At 42.8% G+C, this 22305-nt stretch overlaps 1 protein-coding gene across 1 annotated transcript; it reads left to right on the forward strand.

Moving 5' to 3' along the window:
* Positions 1-10281: 10281 nt before the first annotated feature.
* Positions 10282-13285, forward strand: LOC111166698 (olfactory receptor 2V1-like). The gene is given in 3 exon segments (XM_089905180.1): positions 10282-11926; positions 11929-12707; positions 12709-13285. Coding segments are annotated over 3 exon segments (1143 nt in total). The 5' UTR covers positions 10282-11679; the 3' UTR covers positions 12826-13285.
* Positions 13286-22305: the final 9020 nt, after the last annotated feature.

A 22305-nucleotide genomic window follows, 5' to 3' on the forward strand; every position in this document is an offset into this window, starting at 1 on the left:
CCCTGTGCTATGCAGCTGCTTCCCAGTAGCTATCTATTTTACATTTGGTAGCGTAAATATGTTCATGCCACTCTCTAACTGCGTCCCAGCTTACCCTTCCTGCTCCTCGTGTCCTCAAGTCCATTCTCTACATCTGTATCTTTTTTTTTTTTTTTTTTTTGTGGTACATAGGCCTCTCACTGTTGTGGCCTCTCCTGTTGCGGAGCACAGGCTCCGGACGCGCAGGCTCAGCGGCCATGGCTCATGGGCCTAGCTGCTCTGCAGCATGTGGGATCTTCCCAGACTGGGGCACGAACCCGTGTCCCCTGCATCGGCAGGCAGACTCTCAACCACTGCGCCACCAGGGAAGCCCTGTCGACTTTTTGATGATGGCCATTTTGACTGGTGTGAGGTGATACCTCATTGTAGTTTTGATTTGCATTTCTCTAATAATTAGCAATGTTGAGTGTCTTTTCATGTGCCTATTGGCCATCTGTATGTCTTCTTTGTATAAATGTCTATTTAGATCTTCTGCCCATATTTTGGTTGGGTTGTTTGTCTGTTTGTTTGTTTTGATATTGAGCTCTATATATGTTTGTATATTTTGGAAATTAATCCCTTGTTGGTCATATCATTTACAAATATTTTCTCCCAGTCTGTAGGTTGTCTTTTTGTGTGTTTGTTTATGGTTTCCTTTGCTGTGCAAAAACTTTTAAGTTTAATTATGTCCCATTTGGTTATTTTTCCTTTTATTTACATTACTCTAGGAGACAGATCCAAAAAAATATTTCTGCGAATTTATGTCAAAGAGTATTCTGCCTATATTTTCTTCTAGGAGTTTTATGGTCTCTGGTCTTACATTTAGGTCTTTAATCCATTTTGAATTTATTTTTGTATATGATCTTAGAGAATGTTCTAATTTTATTCTTTTACATGTAGTTATCCAGCTTCCCCTGCACCACTTATTGAAGAGAGTGTCTGAATGAGAGCCTTGTTGAGTAGTATATTCTTGGTTGTAGGTTTTTCCCTCTCATCACTTTAAATATGCCAAGCCACTCCCTTCTGGCCTGCAGAGTTTCTGCTGAAAAGTCAGCTGAAAGCCTTGTGGGAGTTCCCTTGTATATAACTTCTTGCTTTTCCCTTGCTGCTTCTAATCTCTCTTTATCTTAATTTTTGCCATTTTAATGACATCGTGTCCTGGTTTGTTCCTCTTTGGGTTAATATTGTGTGGGTCTCTCTGTGCTTCCTGGACTTGGACGTCTGTTTCCATTCCTAGGTTAAGGAAGTTTTCATCTATTATGCCTTCATATATGTTCTCAGCCCCTATTTTCTCTCTGTCTTCTCCTTCTGGGACCCCTATAATGAGAATATTAGTGCACTTGGTATTGTCCTAGAGGTCTCTTAAAATGTCCTCATTCTCTTCTTCTTTTTTTTGGTTCAGTTCCAGTGATTTCCACTACTCTGTCTTCTAGCTCACTGATCCGTTCCTCTGTATCATTTAGTCTACTGTTGATTCCTTCTAGTGTAATTTTCATTTCATTTATTGTGTTCTTCATCTTTGGTTGTTCTTCATATTTTCTAACTCTTAAAAACCTCTAACTTCTCACTCTGTGCTTCCATTCTTCTCTTGAATTCTTTCATCATCTTTATGGTCATCACTCCGAACTTTTTCTTGTGTAAATTCCCTATCTCCACTCAATTTGTTTTTCCTCACGAGAGTTTTATCCCGTTCCTTCATTTGGAACATGTTCCTGTCTCATTTTGCCTAAATTGCTATTTTCTATGTATCTCCTAAGTTAGTTATGTTTTTTGACTTTGGATAAGTGGACTTTTGTAGGAGATGTCCTATGCATCTCAGCAGTGCACTCCTGTCTTGTCACCAGAGCTGTATCTCTAGGGGTCCCCCTGTGTGAGCTGTGTGGGTTTTTCTGTACTGATGAACTGACTACTGGGTCTGGTAGTCTTGGTTCACTCCTGGCCTGGTTGGCAGGGCCAGGTCATGAGGTGGCTGGTGCATAACCTCAATGGACCCCAGGGCTATTTCTGGTTAACTGGTGGGCAGAGTCAGTGTCCAGGAGATCCCAGGGCTGGTGTCTGTTCACTGGTGGATGAATCCAGGCCCTGGGGCTAGTGCTGGCCCACTGGCAGGCAGAGCTGTGTCCTGGGGTCTTGCTGCAAGGTCCAGGGGTCCCAGGGCTGGTGCCAGACAGCTGGTCATTGGGGCTGGTTCCTGACACAGCTGCCTGTAAGGTCTGGGGTGTCCCAAAGCTTGTGTTGGCTTGCTGATAAGTGGAGCCAGAGCCCAGCTAGTCCCTGAGCAGGACCTGGCCTGCTGATGGGTGGTCTGTGTCCACAGGCTGCAGGGCTGCGATTGTCCTGTTGATGTTGTTCCCTTGCTCTTGGGTGAGACTTGTCCTGAGGCTAGAGCAGGCTTGCTGTATTAAGTATCCTTTTTATATTTATGCTTCAGTCTGAATATTTTCTACTGGTGTTAATCCTGTATTCAGCTGTGTCTATTCTGGAGGTAAATTCATATGTTGGGTTTGTGATTTTATTTAATGTATTTTTCAGTTCTCAAATTTCCATTTGATTTTTTTTTATTGATTCCAAGTATCTAGTAAAATTCTCCACGGTGTGATTTTCCCCCTTGAATATATAAATAACAGTTATTTCGAAGTCCATTTCTTATAACTCCTAAGCCTGAATCTCCTTTATGTCTGCTTCTATTACCTATTTTGTTTGTTTGTTTGTTTATTTGGTCTTATCTTCTAAGATGCCTGGTAATTTTATAAACCATAGAAATAATTTGAAGGTTGTTACTTCCTAAAGAGAGGGTTTGCTTTTGATTTTGCTTTTGGATTTTGCTTTAAGGTGGACATTCACCTTAATATGATCTATGATTGAACTGATTTAAAGCTGTATTATGGTCTTTGTGAGAGCTCATCTCTTTCCAGCTCACCATTGCTTCTAGGGTGTGTTCTTTTCAACATTCCACCTGAAAAGTCTCTTTTCTTTTTAAAAAAATTTTAGAGGAGAATAACTTCCTATTGCTAAGCCTTAACACCTATTTTTGGATCTCCAGCACATCAGACTACCAAAAGGTCTACTCGACTCCTAACCTTTTAGTCTCTGTTTTATGCTCAGTTTCTCACCCTCTGAGCCTTATGCTACTTATTAATCAACAGACACCTCAAGGGGAAAAGGTCAGATAAAACTGAGTTCACCTTAGCATGCTTCCTTTTTCCCTGTGATTCTGGCCTCTAAGTCTTGGCTGTCGTTTCTTTCTGATGCTTTCAAATTTCTCTTTTATCTTATCTAGGTCTTCCCATTTTTTTTGACAAACAGAAAGCTTCAACATGGAAAAAATTTTTAATTTAATTTTACTTAATTCTATTAAACATTTATTTGATACCAAAGTTAAAAGTATCATTGGTGCCTGTAATTAAATGAATGTTTGTCTCCCCAAAATTTTTGAGTTATCCCATAATACCCAGTGTGACTGTATTTGGGGTAAGGAAGTAATTAAGGTTAATGGAGTTTATAAGGATGGGGTCCTTATCTGATAGGATTAGTGTTCTTATAAGAAGAGACACCAGAGAGCTCACTCTTTCCATGCACATGCTCAGAGGAAAGAACACATGAGGACAAAGTCACTGTCTACAAGCCAGGAAGAGAGCCCACACCTGAAACTGAATCCTGCCAGAAACTTGATCTTGTACTTTCCAGCCTCCAGAACCGTGAGTTAATTCGTTTTTGTTGTTTAAGCCACACAGTCTTTGGTGGTTTGTCATGGTAGCCTGAGCAGATGAATACAATGTGCATCACTCAGAGACCATCAGGAACACATCAGTCGTCAGAGTTGGAGGTTGCATTTTTGATCAAGGATTGATGTGTTTGTTAGGATTTCGTGTGCCTCAAGTTAACAGAAAACCATTCAACATCAAAACAGAAGTCACCTTATGTGACAAGTTTCATAACAATCTTATAACAAGCTCCTCTTACACCCTCCCACTAAACATCCCTTTGTTCTCCACGCTGCAACTAACATTAACTAGTCTAACTCAGTTTGACTATAGTGACATTTTACTTCTCTGCTCCCTGATTGAGAAGGGATTCAAAAGTTCCCCTCCTTACACCCCTAGAAAGGGGACTGGCCCCTCAACTTCTGGATGGAGGCTCACTAACTACAGACACTCATGGGCCTGATTGCATGGAGTTGACCAGATGAGGGATCTCCAAGGAGAACCTGGCATGTGTTTCCAAGGAGACTGTATAGGTAGGTGAATGTAGAACTTGTGCTTGGACAATTCTGAAGTTGTGAGACAAGATGGAGCAGTTCATGCTGGCAAGAAAAGAGCAAAGTGCAGCAACAGTCCAGGGTCAAGATGACTAGATTGTTTATTTGTCAAGTAGATGTTTTGTGAGGCTACCATCTCAAGCCTTCTTGGAAAGCCCTCTCTTGAGAGTGGTCTGTGTGAGGGGCTGAAAGCAAAATGCCAGGGTCAGGAAATGAGGGGTTCACAAGAGGTCAACTAGAGAGCCTGCCCTTGTCAGGGAACTGTCACTGCAGAGTTCTCAGAGGGTGGGGAGGGCATTCAACATCTATCAACATGCAGGGATGATAGATAGATAGATAGATAGATAGATCACACAATGGAATTTGGATATCTCACTGCAGATGACACTGATATATACTACTCAACAGGGTGCCCCATTGCCTCCCACATCCATAATCCTTCCTTAAATCCTAGAAAACCAAAGAAGGAAGAGAGATCTCGAAGTATCAGAATGAAAGGAGCAGGAGAAAGAGTGAAAAGACAGAATCTTTCACCCTTCCCTGTGGTAGGTCCCCAGACTCCCAAACAGATCTGAACTAGACAGAGGCCACAGGGGAGATTTTGAATTTGGTGAGAGATTTAAGTCATGATTTGTATCAGGCTGGATCTTATCCTACCTGAAAGTTGGTCTTGATTAGCTAAGTGGGAATAGACTTACACCTGAAGCAGACCAGACAGCTCTGAGATCAGCCTGATCTCCATCAAAGGTGGTGAAGGATTTTCCAGGAGTGAAAGTGCTCCTAGCTAAACATAAAGCTCTTTATTGGTTGTACGCAATCAAGTTTCACCCAATCACTATGTAGGTTAAATAAATAGTAATGTAACAGATTTCACAGAGCAGAACAGAATAAATTGTCAATTGTACAGACAGTAGACTGTAGGAACTCACAGAGGCTGAAGGGATGTGGATTGAATCTTTGGAACGTGAGAATAGTAATGATGGGCTTTAGATGGGTCTTTATAGAATAAATTGAGTTTCAGTAGGAAAAGACAAAGTAGGCAATGCAAGTTCTAGTGGAAGGTTAACTTGAGAAAAATGCGGAAGTGGAAAAACTTCAAGTACCTATAGGGAAGCAGAGTAGGTCAGCGGGATGCGGGGAATGACAGAGAAGGAGGCTGGAGCAGAAGAATGTGAGGTGGCTGTAAGGAGTTTCTTCAAAAACCGGTTTGGTGTGCCTGGAACTAATTTGACAGAGGCCTCTATTTTCTAGGTCCCTCTGTCTCCACCTCCTTGTGTTTTCCCGCCTCTCCTTTCAAGTCTCCTTCTCTCAGCCCTCTGGTCTAATCTGTCCTCTCTGAGCTTCAGCCTCCAACTAAAGACCCCAAGAGATTTGTATGGCAGGAAAACATGTTTTATTGCTGCTGCGAAGATAAAATAAAAACCAGTCATATATCAAAGAGTTAAAAGAACAACATAAATTGATGATCTGAACATTTGGTTTCCAATGAATTGGCCATTTTGAAAATTGACCTCCTTCCATGGAATATAAAGTCAAAATTAAAGTGACTATTAAATTATCATCAAACCCAGGATGGGACTTCCCTGGTGGTCCAGTGGTTAAGACTCTGCGCTCCCAATGCAGGGGGCCCAGATTTGATCCCTGGTCAGGGAACTAGATCCCACACGAGAGATCCTACGTGCCACAACTAAGACCCGGTGCAGACAAACAAACAAATAAATAAATATTTTTTTTAAATCCTGGGACATCCTTGTGAGTGAAAGGGAGTGCTATCCATGATTACACTGGGATGAGGGGCATAACTGAAGACCACAGGACTGTCCATAGCAAACTGTGTAAGGCACTGAGCTTACAGATATGACTGACCGGGTTTGGGATGACACCCAGTCCCATGCCACCCTGTGAGCCTCGTGAATGTGGGTGCTCTTCTTTCCCTCCCATCAGGTTATAAACTTCTCAGGGCCAGGATTGTGTTCAGTCTCCACCTTTGATTCAAGCATAACAGCTCACCCAGTGCTCTATATATCATGGGTTCTCAATAAATGTATGTTGACTTCATGGGGCCGGCAAAAAACATGTGTAGATTCTGGGGTGCAGAGAAAGTCTATCAGGGAACCCAAGGGTAGAGACCCCATGAAGGCCCTTGGGGTCACTGGGGAAGTGTGGAATTTGTTTGTGGTGAGGGGTAGAGCACCAAGAAACTTGTTCCCCATTCCTGTGCCCTGGTTGCTCTGTGCCCCTCCCATGACCAGGTTTCCCCACACTGTCCCACTGGCCCTTCTTCTGGTCCTGTCCCCAAGCTCCCTGTTTGGATTTCTTTAATTATAAACTTGGGAGCTTCTGCTCCAGGGCTGGAGTTTGTGGGTCCCCTGGGACTTCACAGCTTTACCTTCTTCACTCAGGTTCAGTGTTAAGCACGTGCATGGGCAGCGGGAGACAGTTCTGCAGCCCAGGCTGGGAGGCAGCCCGTGGAAGGTGGACGGGAATCAGGGAGTGGGCTCAGATACACGGGTCCTGGCTCTGTCCCCATCTGCCCACCACCGTCTCCTTGACTAAGTTCACTTTCTCCACACCCCTTTTGCTGAGAGGAGGCTGTTGTCTGTCTGAGGCCCACTGTCTGAGCTAGAGAGTCACAGGGAGGCTGAGGGTGACGTGGACACCCACAGCTGGGCTGAGAGGTTGGTGGGAGCTGAGGAAGGAGTTCAGAGCTGGGGGGCTCCTCCCTGACCCCTCTGACCCAGTACGTGCAAACACATGGAAGGATGAAGAAATGATTTTAATGCTGGAATCTCCTCCACAGGGTATCTGCTGAATTGGTTTTCCTTCAGGGAACCCACTTGAAGGTGAGTGAGGGTCATTTCCTGTCACCCCCTTCTCTCCTCCTTGCTGCATCTATTACTAGTTGCTGGTCATTTCGCATTTATATTTAATTATCAGCATTTCTACTGTTGGTAGGAATGTAAATTGATAGAGCCACTATGGAGAACAGTGTGGAGGTTCCTTAAAAAACTAAAACTAGAACTACCATATGACCCAGCAATCCCACTACTGGGCATATACCCTGAGAAAACCATGATGCAAAAAGAGTCATGTACCACAATGTTCATTGCAGCTCTATTTACAATAGCCAGGACATGGAAGCAACCTAAGTGTCCATCGACAGATGAATGGATAAAGAAGATGTGTCACATATATACAATGGAATATTACTCTGTCATAAAAAGAAATGAAATTGAGTTATTTGTAGCGAGGTGGATGGACCTAGAGGCTGTCATGCAGAGTGAAGTAATCCAGAAAGAGAAAAATAAATACCATATGCTAACACATATATATGGAATCTAAAAAAAAAAAAAAAGTTCTGAAGAACCTAGGGGCAGGACAGGAATAAAGACACAGACATAGAGAATGGACTTGAGGACATGGGCAGGGGGAAGGGTAAGCTGGGGCGAAATGAGAGAATGGCATGGACATATTTACACTACCAAATGTAAAATAGATACTAGTGGGAAGCAGCCACATAGCACAGGGAGATCAGCTCGGTGCTTTGTGACCACCTAGAGGGGTGGGATAGGGAAGGTGGGAGGGAGATGCAAGATGGAGGAGATATGGGGATGTATGTATATGTATAGCTGATTCACTTTGTTATACAGCAGAAAGTAACACACCATTGTAAAGCAATTATACTCCAATAAAGATGTTAAAAAAATTATCAGCATTTCTTCTTCCTGTTGTTGTCTGCCTCTTTCAGCTTTTTTTTTTTTTTTTTTTTTGGAGTAGGTGGAGGGCACATACCTTTTAGTGTTATTTGTCTTTGTCTTTCCTTTCTTTCTTCTAGTCCTTTTCATTTGATCTATTTCTCTGTTTTTCTTCCTAAAGAAAGAAAATGTATCATTGACCTTTTTCTTTCCTCTTTCCCTCATTTTGGATTGGGGGCCATAGTGTTGGGTTCCTGGGTTGAAGAGTGGTTAACAGGAGGAAAAAGGATGAGTGGGGAGACATGGAGGTAAAGGGGCAGGAAGGAGAGGGCTGATATGTGACATAGAGTCAGCTTGTCCCCCAAAGTATATTTTAGATACAAGGTGGCTTCTTTATGGTGTCATTTCTCAGAAGAAAAATGCAGCCATTAACTAGTCAGCAGAAAGGAATGAAGTTAATGAGCAGGAAATGAATATGTGAGTTGCTAGAATAGTTTCTTGAGTTGTTTGCATACAATCAATCATCTGACAGTATTTACTGAGCACATAATACATGCCAGTCACTGCTCTAAGAGCCGGGGATCCTCCCATGAGAAAAAGTGGCATCGGGGGATATAGGTTCTAGTTGGAAAGCAGAAAACAAATTCATACGAATTAAATGTAGCATGCCCAATGGTGTTGAATGCTAAGAGAAACATAAGGCAGGGAATGAATGGGGAGGGAAGAGGGATTTCAACTCCAAATAGGTGTGAGGAAGCCCTGGCTGAGAAAGTTAGTTAGGAGGTGAGTGGACCAGGTGGAGCATATGTGGGAAGAGATTTCCATGAGTAGTCAAGAACAAGGACCAAGGCCTCCGAGGCTGGTGTGGGAGGAAACACAGGGTGCTGGTGAGACGAGAGTCATGGGAATACTGGGGAGAGCAGAAGGAAAGGAGGTCTGGGTGGTGATGGAAGTTCTGCTGATAAAAGCATTCCTTTATTCTGCTTCAAGAACCCATCTTCTTAGAGAGGTGGGTTCACTTTAGTGTTGTGTGCAAAGAGACTGGGATGGGGGCAAGGATGGAATGAATGATGAGGCAAATTCAGTTAGGGGCCACCATCAACCAGGGGAGCGGTGATGACAGTGTGGCCAGGTGAGATGGGCAAGATTGTGAAGTGGTCAGGGTTACATACATTTTGCAGGAAGAACCAGCAGGGATTTATGATGTTGGGATGTGTGAGGGAAGGAGAGGTTCAATGTGACCCATGTGTTGTACCCTTGGAAGCTGGACAGACCTGCCCTTAATTTACCTGGGAAGAAGGTTAGACCAGATGTTTCTCCAGAGGAGACCAAGGACTCTATTTGGTAGCATAAGCCCATTGCACATCCAAGTGGAGGTGATGAGTATAAGAATTAGAATTCAGGGCTTCCCTGGTGGCACAGTGGTTGGGAGTCCGCCTGCCGATGCAGGGGACATGGGTTCGTGCCCTGGTCCGGGAAGATCCCACATGCCGCGGAGCGTCTGGGCCCATGAGCCATGGCCGCTGAGCCTGCGCGTCTCTAGCCTGTGCTCCGCAACGGGAGAGGCCACAACAGTGAGAGGCCCACGTACCACAAAAAAAAAAAAAAAAAAAAATTAGAATTCAAAGGAGTTTAAATGTCATTAATCAACTCTATGATATTGTAGTATAAGGTGGTAGGGGGTTGTGGGGGGGAGAAGAGGACGTGTAGAGTGCATGTCTTTGAAGGTGCATGTAGCTGAATGATTCTGCACACAGTACGTCCTTAGCACAAGAGGAGGAATTTCTGGTGTGAGGTCTATGGGACCTGGTTGGTTCAGTTGATTGGTTTAGTCTGGGGCTAATATGGCCAAGATGGTATTTGAAGGCTGTAGGAACAGTGATTTGCTCCTGTAGGACCTCCCCACTAGCTTCAACATCACACCTTTGTGTTGTTGTTGGCAAAGACACCTGCGCATGTCTTTTTTGGGCATGAGTCAGGATGTGCTCCATTCTGTAAGATCTCAGCTCACAGAGCCTGCCTCCCTGGTGGTGGATCTGGGCAGGCCTATCCTAGTTTTTGAAATTACTCTGTTTCTTCACACAAAGAGTGTGTTCTGTGGGGTTGATTTGTTTTCTCTTTGCAAGGAGGTAAGGTAGACATGAATACACCCCAAACAAATGTCACCTGGATGCCACTATCATCCATTTGCAGAGAAGTCCTGTTTTTTTTTTAAACACCTCAATATTGTTCTTACTATATCACTCACTATCCCTCAGAGGAAGAAATATAACAGTGAACTAGTATATTGAGGTCAAGAACAAGGGCTCCATCAATTAAAGGGGGAGTCTCTCTACTTTGAGAAAATGGAAGCGGCAGCCATGTATTACTTCATCATGATTATTTTATTCAATCCACACTTACGTACTGAAGGTTATACTATGAACTAGGCCACCTTTCTAGGGGCTGCCAATGTCACGGTGAATAATAAATGGTGCTCTTATTCCAGTGGGATGAGGCAGACCATAAAAGTTTAAAAATGTAAGCATGTGTGTGTGAAATGGTATAAGTGCTGTGGAGAAACCAAGAGCAGGGGAGGGCTTGAAGATGCAAGATGTTTATAACTTCAGTGACTTTCAGAGAAGCCATCTCTAAAGAGCTTGGCATTTGAATAAATATCTGAAGCAGATGAGAGACAGAAATCTGAGGAAAGAGCATTCCAAAGAGAAGAAAATGCAAAGATCCAAAGGTGGGTGTCTGTCCAATTTGTCCAAGGAAATTCAAGGAAGCGGTGAGCGAAGGGGACACAGTAGGAGATGAGGTCAGAGGTATCGGTGTATACGAGTGTGTGTGTGTGTGTGTGTGTGTGTCTGTGTCTGTGTGGGTGTATCATGTAGGGCCTTGTGTGCCACTGCAAGGATTTGGGCTTTATTTGGAATAATTTGGGGAGCCACTGAGTTACTTTCAGCAAGAGAATTACATCATATGACTTACATTTTAAGCAGACTCATTTGAATAGTTATGAGAACAGACTCAAGGGATTCAAGGATAGATGTCAAGAGACTGGATAGAAGCCTACAATAGTCCATCTGAGAGAAGATGGTGGCTTGGACCAGGGCAGTTGCAGTGGGCATAAGCATTCATTGGATTCTGAGGTATTCTGAATGTATAGCCAAGAGGCTTTACTGATGGTTTGGATCTAGGGAATAAAAGACATAGAGGAATTAAAAAATGATTTCAAGGTATTTGGCCTAAGCAAAATAAAGAACATCTCAAGTCTCCATTACCTTCCTTTATTGTAACATATATGAATTATCTCTTGGGGATGAAATGGTCCAAGTCCTGCTAGAGATAGTTTACTGAGTCCATTTAATCCCAGCTAAAAAGAGTCAGTGCCATATGGGAAAGCCAATGTTTTGCCTATTGAAGGATTGTCCAACAGTCCTGTGACACATAAAATAATTCAGTTTCTATTCTTCTTGGTATGAATATGTACAAATGTAGATAAATGGTTCAATTCTATGAGCTAGCAAAGATCCTATCATCTGTGTCATGGGAAAAATGAAAGAATATACTCTTGTGTGTCCCTAGGCATATATTGTTGTGCTCTAATAAATTACAAAAGATACAGAAGACTGAAGAATAATAATCCAGAGATAAATAAAGACATGTCACTCAATCTTAGAATTTCTCTGTCCATGTTCTCAGGTGACTGGGAACAACTGATCCATGAGATCTATAGATGGCTTCATCCTCTTGGGAATCTTTTCTCATAGCCACACTGATCTTGCCCTGTTCTCTGTGGTTATGGTGGTCTCCACAGTTGCCCTCTGTGGCAATGCCCTCCTCATCTTCCTCATCTACATTGATCCTCGTACACCCATGTACTTCTTCCTCAGTCACCTCTCCCTCATGGACCTCATGTTGGTCTGTGCCACTGTGCCCAAGATGGTAGCCAACTTCTCTCTGGCTGAAAATCCATCTCCTTTGTGTGTTGTGGCATACAAATTGTTTTTTTCATCTCTCTTGTGGGATCTGAAGGGCTCTTGCCGGGACTCATGGCTTATGACTGCTATGTGGCCGTTAGCCACCCACTTCACTATCCCATCCTCATGAGTCAGAGGGTCTGTCTCCAGACTGCTGGGAGTTCATGGACTTTGGGGATAATAGATGGAATGATGCAGATGGCAGGAGCCACGAGCTTACCCTACTGTGGCTCAAGGAATGTGGACTACTTCTTCTGTGAGGTGCCAGCTTTATTGAAACTGGCCTGTGCAGACACATCCATTTTTGATACCCTGTTTTTTTGTTGTTTATTTGTTTTTTGCGGTACGCGGGCCTCTCACTGTTGTGGCCTCTCCGGTTGCGGAGCTCAGGCTCCGGACGCGCAGGCTCAGCGGCCATGGCTCACGGACCCAGCCGCTCCGCGGCATGTGGGATCTTCCCGGACCGGGGCACGAACCCGTGTCCCCTGCATCGGCAGGCGGACTCTCAATCACTGCGCCACCAGGAAAGCCCTGATACTGTTTTTTGCTTGCTATGTATTCATGCTGCTCCTGCCCTTCTCCGTCATCGTGGCCTCTTATGCTCACCTCCGGGGATCTGCGCTCCCCATGCACACTGCTCAGGCCCATAAAAAGGCTCTGGCCACCTGTTCTTCCCACCTGACAGCTGTGTCCCTCTTCTATGGGGCAGCCATGTTTATCTATCTGAGACCCAGGCGCTACCAGGCCCCAAGCCATGACAATGTGGTCTCTTATCTTCTACACAGTCCTTACTCCTATGCTCAACCCTCTCATTTATAGTTTGAGGAACCGGGAGGTGATGGGGGCCCTAAAGAAGGGGCTGGGGCTTCACTGGTGGCGCAGTGGTTGAGAGTCCGCCTGCCGATGCAGGGAAAACGGGTTCGTGCCCCGGTCCGGGAAGATCTCACATGCCGCGGAGCGGCTGGGCCCGTAGCCATGGCCGCTGAGCCTGCGCGTCCGGAGCCTGTGCTCCGCAACGGGAGAGGCCACAACAGTAAGAGGCCCGCGTACCATAAAAAAAAAAAAAAGAAAGAAAAAATAGAAGGGGCTGGATCGTTGCAGGATTGGCAGTGGGCACTGACGGCCAGGGCATCTGCTACCTGGTGCTGCCACCTCCTGGTTGCATAATGCTGCAAAGTCATTCACCCTTTGGGAGTGTCTATTTCCTCATCAATAAATGAGAATCATGACACCTGCCTTACCTCACAGGGATTCTGTAGGGATCACTGCATGTAAATCTAAAGCCCCACGACGAAGCAATGCATTGTCGTTATTGTCATTATTGATCATTTATGAAGTCCTTGAAGTAAATTCACTCTATTTCTTAATTCTTCTTGGTTATAACTGTGTTTTGTTGAACGCTTACTATGTGCTGGGCACTGTCCTTTTTCCTTTATGTGTCATCTATATTATTAAATTGATGATTTTACCTAATAAATATGGATATTTTAAAAAACTTTCTAGATGGCAGAAATTGAGTCTCTATAATTCTTTCTTGGGTGGTCCCTAGTCTTCTCCCATGAGAGGCTTTATAAAACTTCCTTTAAGAGATATAAATATACCCTTAACTGCTTAGAAATTATTTGTGTATTTTCAATACCTGGCTCTGTGCCTTATAGACAACAGTTGCTTAATAAAACTTCATTGAATAAATGCAAGAAGAGGCATCTAATGGGATAATATATATGAAAACATTTTTTAAAGCGCTATTCACATACCAAATTTGCTGTGGCAACTGTGATTATTTCTGTACTTCAAGTTCTGCAAAAGTAAAACTATACGTTTTGGAAGTTGAATATTAGAACAGAAATAAAGACAGAAATTGAGCCATTATTTTATATCTTACATATCAGACAGGGTCCAGCCAGGAATAAAACCATATCCATTATTTTAGCAGAAAAAAATGTAGTGTAAAGAGTTGTTAACCAGATATTTGAGATCTGAAATGACAAAACAAGAACACTAAGGATTAAAGAGGAAAAAACAACCTGCAGAAAGAAGCTGCTATTTCTAGCCCTGGGGATGTAAAGGGAGAGGTTAGAGTCATTAAAACCCAAAGTCTTAGAGTCCAGATGTCTGAGGAGTGAGCACTGACCAGCTGGTATTCATATCTCAGAAGGTACCTATGGAGGTGTCTCCCATATAGGTGACATAGAGAAGCCTGCTCGGCCCTGACTGATGATGGTTCCTCCAGAGCCTAGAGGAAAAAGAGGGGATTGCAGAGCTCGGTCCTAGCCTTCTGACAAGTGGGGGCTATGCAGTTGGTTCTGACACCCCGGAAGTTCACAGGAGAGTCTCTATCCCCAGACTGCCCAGGAATAGGGGTTGGTCAGCTAGTGCTTGCGCCTCTGAAGGACAGGATGAGACTGGTTCTGTGAGTGTGAAAATAAACTGCAAAGTCAAACCAACTGCCAGGATGAAGAGACATTGCTGGGTTGGTTGGACAGAAGAAAACAGGAAATCATGAAAGAGTTTTCTATCTCTTCCCCTGGCTTACGGTCTCCTTCTAGTGGCCCTGTTGGCAGATCCTAATGTGAACCTTGAAGACAAAGCAGCCCTAGAATAAAAAATTGGAGTGTAGAAATGTGAATTTTTTTTTGCGGTACGCGGGCCTCTCACCGTTGTGGCCTCTCCTGTTGCGGAGCACAGGCTCCGGATGCGCAGGCTCAGCGGCCATGGCTCTCAGGCCCAGCCGCTCCGCGGCATGTGGGATCTTCCCGGACCAGGGCATGAACCCGTGTCCCCTGAATCGGCAGGCGGACTCTCAACCACTGCGCCACCAGGGAAGCCCTAGAAATGTGAATTTTGAGCTGAGGCAATAGTTTAAGAACTGGCACAGTTCACCCCTTTGGCTACTCAGCAATCCGGATCATTTTACCCATATTTGAACTTTTGTTAAATAGCAACAACAGCATAACAATGTGTAACTATTCTTCATATACATGTTATCCTTCATTAGTTATAGTATCCATCTATGGGCAATGTCAGTTATAGCTCATATTCAGTCACAATCTCTGCATATTGGCTATCAACAGCAATCAGTATACAAATAGTAAGAGGAAGGAGCAGAGAGAGAGATAAGAACAAACTAGCTCACATACATGTGCACACACACACACACACACACCCCAACAGGCTAATTGATCATGAAGCCATAATTGATATTTATAACTTTCTTCTTCCATTTTCCATTCCTTATTTCCTTTGCTCTCAACTAGAACCTCATGCCTTTGGGATAATTTATCTGGTTGTGTACTCTATGTCTTCATTCCAAAAAGGTCTGAATCCTCAGTGGTACTACCTGTATTTTTGGTGGCTGTATTTTTCCATTATCTTTTACTATTGGACATGGAAGTACTGAAAGATGCCCCAGAGAATCCCCTGTCTCAGGATTGTCCTCTATAACCCTTGTAATTGAGATCAATCAACCCACCCCACTCTAGTGGAGCTGCTGTCTTATTTACCTATTAGCTCACTGGCATGAGAAGTCTAAAATAACCAGGTAAAATTTCAATTTCTGATTGGATGGGACCATTGTTGTTCAGTTATGGGAGAAATAACCCCATATATTGATTACTGAATCAAAGCACATATTGCATTATATGAGATAGAACTCCATATTTTCAGGGTCTTATTTCTGAAATGACACTGTAAATGAGTTGGTACCATAACTGAGGCCAACTGCTTCTGAGTGATGACACATATACAAGACCAGTCAGTTCTATGGACACAAGTTCATTGCTGCCATTCTTTTGCTATGAAATAATTTCCCGATCAGAAGCAATGCTGAGCAAGGTACTTTGATTATATCTGAGGCATTCTGTTAGTACATAGGCGGTAACAGCCACTGCAGTTAAAGTTACCATCTGATTAACTTTACAACAATCTATAGTAATTTTCTAAGGTCCATTCACCTTCTGTAAAGGCCAAAAAAAGATGTGCACATTTCAAGTTTATGGTAGCATTAATACATGCAGGTCTCCTAGAGATACAGTATTAATTTTTGTTTACTGTCTGGTAGGAAATAGAAGTTCCTGAGCTTTCACTCGTTCTTTCTGCCATAATAAAACTCCCGCTAGGAGTTTCAGAGAGCCAGTATGGGTTTCCTGCTAGTTTCTGGGTAGGACTATTCAAAATATACATTAAGGATCTGGGAAATAGCTACGCGACAGGTTTACGGACCTACTTGGACCACTGTGATTTGAACTTGGGCCAAAACACCACTTACCACCTCATCATCATAAACCCCCACTTTGGTAGACTGCAGTGGAGTTTGGCGTCACAAGAAATTAGTATCAATTTAGAGCTACTATCTAGAGGAAACTAAGACCATCTGTATTCACATGACTTAATTATCAAGATTCAAAATGAAAGTCCTTATATCAATAAGACTTTTCTATATATTCCAGGAAATTCTTGCCCAGGATGATAAGGCTGTAAGTCGGAATATAACTTCATTGTTAGCTTTATCTGAACAATAAACTGTTCAATCAGTCCTCTTTTCTGGATGATGGATGACTCAGCTGGCCAAACTCAGCTTCTTACCAAATGATTGTTTTCTCACCAAGACTCCTCCCCAACTCATGCTCGTGGTGACCATCAATCCTGTTATATTATGGATTTTGACCAGTTCCAGTCAGATGCCTGCATTGTTAGAGCCACTTCAAACTACTCAAATCCAGTTCCTAAAACTATACACATGAAACATTGATCTTCCCTTGTGAAACTAAGATTCTGTCAAGATGGTGTTTACCTTTTCTAATTAAGTAATAATATTGGCCTTGTTTGATCTGCAGGTTATTCGGGTGTTATTTTGGGGGTAAGTCAACAGACAACACTTTTAATTCCTAAAATGTTTGAATATATCTGTTTTCCCCATGCATGGTCACTCTAGTAATTGGCAACACATCCTTTTGGGTGAATATTTTTTTCCATCCCTTCACTTTCAGTCTGTATGTGTCCCTAGGTCCCTAGGTCTCTTGTTGACAGCATACATATGGGTCTTGTTTTTGTATCCATTCAGCCAGTCTGTGTCTTTTGGTTGGAGCATTTAAACCATTTACATTCAAGGTCATTATCCGTATGTTTGTTCCTATTACCATTTTCTTAATTGATTTAGATTTGTTCTTTTACTTCTTTTTCTTTTCTTGTGTTTCCTGCCTAGAGAAGTTCCTTTAGCATTTGCTATAAAGCTGGTTTGGTGGTGCTGAATTCTTGGCTTTTGCTTGCCTGTGAAGCTTTGATTTCTCTGTCAAATCTGAATGAGATCCTTGCTGGGTAGAGTAATCTTGGTTGGAGGTTTTTCCCTTTCATCACTTTAAATATGTCCTGACTTTCTCTTCTGGCCTGCAAAGTTTCTGTAGAAAAATCAGCTGATACCCTTATGGGGCTTCCCTTGTTTGTTATTTATTGCTTTTCCCTCGCTCCTTTTAGTATTTTTTCTTTGAATTTAATTTTTGTTAGTTTGATTTTTATGTGTCTTGGTGTGTTTCTCCTAGGGTTATCCTGTATTGGACTCTCTGCATTTCCTGGACTGGGTTGACCATTTCCTTTCCCATGCTGGGAAACTTTATAATCTCTTCAAATATTTTCTCAGACCCTTGCTCTTTCTCTTCCTCTTCTGGGACCCCTATAATTTGAATGCTGGTGCATTTAGTGTTGTCCCAGAGGTCTCTGAGACTATCCTGGATTCTTTTCATTCTTTTCTCTTTATTCTGCTCTCAGCACTTATTTTCACCATTCTATCCTCTAGCTCACGTATTCACTCTTCTGCCTCAGTTATTCTACTATTGATCCCTTCTAGCGTATTTTTCATTTCAGTTTTTGTGTTGTTCATCAATGGTTTGTTTGTCCTTTAGTTCTTCTAGGTCTTTGTGAAAGATTTCTTGTATTTTCTCAATCTGTGCCTCCATTCAATTTCTGGGATTTTGGATCATCTTTACTATCGTTACTCTGAATTCTTTTTCAGGTAGGTTGCCTATTTCCTCTTTGTTTATTTGATCTTGTAGGTTTTTACCTTGCTCCCTCGTCTGTAACATATTTTTGTCATTTCATTTTTTTTTTGATGGGTGAGGCTGTCTTACTGGTTGTTTGGGCTGAGGCACCCAGCAGTGGAGTTTGCAGGCAGTTAGGTAGAGCTGGGTCTTGATGCCGAGATTAGGACCTCTGGGAGACCTGACTCTGATTAATATTCCCTAGAGTCTGAGGTTCTCAGTTAGTCCAGTGGTTTCGACTTGGTGCTCCCACCATAGGATCCCAGACCCGACCCCCAGCCTGGGAACAAAGATCCCACAAGCTGTGCGGCATGGCAAAAGAAAAGAAAAGAAAAAGGGCAGTAAAATAACAAAGAATAAAAAATAAAATAAAATTCGATAAATAAATAATATATTAGGAAAAATAAAAATATAACTGAAACAACTACAAGTTAGAACCTCAACAGAAAAAAGAAAATAAAAGGGGGGGGGAACAAGCCAAAAGAATAACAAAGTATAATGAATAAAATAAAATTAGAAATATAAAAAATTTATTAGAAAAAATAAAAATATAAATGAATTAACAGTAACAAGATAAAACAGAACCACAACCTAAAAAACAAACAAACAAATAAAAAGGCTGGAAAAGGCCTTGGCTGTGGGGGACAGAGCTTAGGCAGGGGTCAGGGCCTATGCTAAGAACCTGTGAGACCAGAATAGGCCTCGGGGGCAGGGTCTAGGCAGGGCGAGCTTTAGGTATGGGGTGAGGCCTAGGCTCAGGACCCATGCAGCTGGGAAAGGCAGCACAGCCAAGGGGGGCCTTGGAGTGTGGAATTCGGAGGTGAGGCCCTGGGTGTGGGGGGGTGGATTTTAGGCCCAGCACAATTGAAGGGGTTCTCAGAGGCTGGATGATTAAGCCTGGGACCTCAGCAGGCTCCATGGGGCCCAAGTGGGCAGGGGAAATGCTGGCCGCCCTCCTTTCCATTCCTCCACTCTCCCGAGCGTCTCACCCATCCCTGTTGCTCCTGTAACCTTGGGTGGACCCCTCCAAGTGTGGGAACCCCTCCTCTCCCCCGGCTGTCCCTCAAGGGTGCTGATCCCGACCAGCCATCCTTTACTTTTCCTCCCCTCTCCCTCCCACTCCCACAGGACCCATGTGGCTGGAGGGAGCTTTGGTGGGCACAGGATAAGGCCCAGGAACTCAGCAGGCTCTCCGGGGCCCAAGTGGGCAGGGGAAATGCTGGCCATGTTCCCTTCTGATCTTCCACCCTCCCAAGGGTCTCCTCTCCAGGCGTTGGAACCCCACCCCTCCCCCAGCCGCCCTCAGGGGGGCCAGTCTCATCCCACCTCCACTTCTCCTCACCCTCCTTCACCCCCACGTCCTACCTGGTCACTCGGGGGTTCCTCCTGTCCACTTAGGTGTCCGTGGTCCCCCACCAGTGCCTGGTAGATGCCCTAGTTGCACAGAGATGCAAACTCCACGTCCCCTTAGGTCACCATCTTGACTCCTCCCCCCTCTGCTTCTCAATAGCTCTTATTATTTTTTAAACCTCTGTCTATACAATTTTATTAACTGAAGTATTTACTCCATTTATATTTATTGTAGTTATTGCTGTGGATGGATTTAAATCTACCATTTTGCTCCTTGTTTTCCACTTGTACTTCCTTTAAGAAAATTACTTCTGTTGACATTCTATTGGATTAATCAAAATTGGTGTTCCATTTTATCCCCTCAATTACCTTTTAGGTATACCACTTTCTCTGGTTTTTTTTAGTGGCTGTTTTAATATTTACACTATGCGTCTTCTACTTCTTACAGTTTACAGTTTGATTTAATGTTGTATCAATCCAGGTATAATATAGAAAATTTACAATATTTTACATCCATTTATGGTTTTTCTGGCTATTGTGTTATTGTCATATGCTTATTTCCACATATGTTTAAATCCCCAATGCACTTTTAATATTTTTTTCTAGACAGGAAGTGATTAACCCATTTGAGGAAATATTATCTGTTATATTTATTTACATATTCTATTTTGCTGCTTTTCATTCCTTGTGCTTTGATCTTCTATCATTTCCCCTTAGTCTGAAATAATTCCTTTAAAAAATCTTGTTTGAGTATGCTGGAAATTCTCTTGCTTTGGCTTGTCTAAAAATATTCTTATTTTGCCTTCATTTAAAAAATTTTTTATTTTATTTTTTTGGCTGCACAGCGCAAGCATGTGGGATCTTAGTTCCCCAACCAGAGATCAAACCTGTGCCCCCTGCAGTGGACATGCAGAGATTTAACCACTGGACTGACAAGGAAGCCCCTTGCCTTCATTCTTTTTTTTTTTTAATTTATTTATTTATGGCTGTGTTGGGTCTTCGTTTCTGTGTGAGGGCTTTCTCCTGTTGTGGCAAGCGGGGGCCACTCTTCATCGCGGTGCGTGGGCCTCTCACTATCGCGGCCTCTCTTGTTGCAGAGCACAGGCTCCAGACGCGCAGGCTCAGTAGTTGTGGCTCACAGGCCTAGTTGCTCCGCGGCATGTGGGATCTTCCCAGACCAGGGCTCGAACCCGTGTCCCCTGCATTGGCAGGCAGATTCTCAACCACTGCGCCACCAGGGAAGCCCTTGCCTTCATTCTTAAACAGTATTTTGCTGGTTTTAAAATTGTAGATTGACAGTTTTTTTCTTTCAGCACTTTAAATATGTCTTTCCATTTGTTTCTTGTCTCCAGTTTCCAATGAGTTCACCTATATATTTAATGGAGATTCTTAATTATGTTGTGTCCTGTTTTCTTTGGTTAATTTTAAGGCTTTTTCACTACTATATGTTTTCAGTAGCTTGATAATAATGTGCTGAAGTCTGGGTTTCTTTTTAATCATTTGAATTAAATGATAATTAGATCTACACACTGGGGTCATATATAATTATGGAAAATTTTAGGCCAGTACCATGTCAAGTATTTTGGAGAAATATTTCTCTTTTCTCTTTTTTGGACACCTTGACACACTTGTTAGATTATTTGATATTTTCCAATAGGTTTCTGATGCTGTTTTCATTTCCATTCTGTTCTCTTTCTGTGTTTAGCTTGAGGACTTTCTACTGGCTAGCCTTATAGCTCAGGGGTCAGGAAACTATGACCCATGGGCCAAATATGGTCACTGGTTATTTTTAAAAATAAAGTCTTATTGGAACAAAGCTACAATCATTTACACATTGTCTAAGGCCGCTTTTATGTAAAAACAGCAGAGTTCAGTAGCAGTGACAGAGATCATAGGGCTTGCGAAGCCTAAAAAATTTGCTATCTGGTCCCTTAGAAACTTGCCAATCTCTGTTCTGGCTCACGATTTTTTTACCTTCTACTATGTCCAAGATGCTCTTAATCTCATCCAATGATTTCTTCATTATAGCTTGTGTTTTTCAGGTCTAGAATTTCACTATTGTTCTTTCAAAACTTCCATTGCTCTGCAGAAAATCTCTCTTGTCACTCAATCTCATGTTCATCCTGTACCTCATTTAAGCTACTTGCACTGGTCATTTAAAAATCCTTTCTTCTAATTCTAAACCTGGGCCACCTAGGGGTCTGCCTGTATTGATGGTGTTTTCTCTTGGCAGGTAACAATTTTTTTTCTTGCCTTTTTGAAAATTTTATAATTTTTGATTTTATGTCACACATTTTGAATAACCAACACTGGAGACTGAAAGAGATCATTTATTTGTTTTATTTTCCCAGAAATGTATGAGGTGCTGATCATTTTGAGCTCACCATTAGAAGAGCTGAGTTGGGGCTGAGGCAGTTTCAATTCTCCTTTGGTTTAAAATGTGATTACTGCCTTTCACTACAACCTTTGAATTCTTTTAGTGTCACACCCACTAAGGATTGTATTTATTTGACCACATCAGGATTTGAGCTGGGAGACGGTTGAATTCCACTTATAATAGTGTCAGTTCACTTCTGCATTCACCTCTAGCAAGACACTGGCTAACCCATGACTGAGAGCGCCCTGTTTTCCAGCTCCATCCCTTCTGCTAATTAGCAGAAGTTCTCTGGTGGGAATAACTGTTAATCAAGAGAGTTATATTTACATTTAGGACCCTTCCAGACTTCAATCTCATGGCAGTCCACATCTGGTTTCTCCTGGGTTTAATGGAAACATGAAAGGTGGGAGAACTTTTGCAAGGGTCACATTTTTCCCCTCATCTGGATGAACTCCCTTCTCCATAGTATGAAAAAGAAATGTATAATAAATATGAGAGTAGCATTGTTTCTAGCCAATGACTATGAGGTTTTTGAGCATCAACCCAACTGGATATATGCCTGTTACCTACCTGGTGCTTCACTTATCTCATCTTATATACCCACCACAAA

The sequence above is a fragment of the Delphinapterus leucas genome, unplaced genomic scaffold (assembly GCF_059928025.1).
Source record: "Delphinapterus leucas isolate spDelLeu-1000000601 "Yukka" unplaced genomic scaffold, BTC_Dleu_Yukka2 spDelLeu_asBTCV2_sq25, whole genome shotgun sequence".
Classification (NCBI taxonomy): domain Eukaryota; kingdom Metazoa; phylum Chordata; class Mammalia; order Artiodactyla; family Monodontidae; genus Delphinapterus; species Delphinapterus leucas.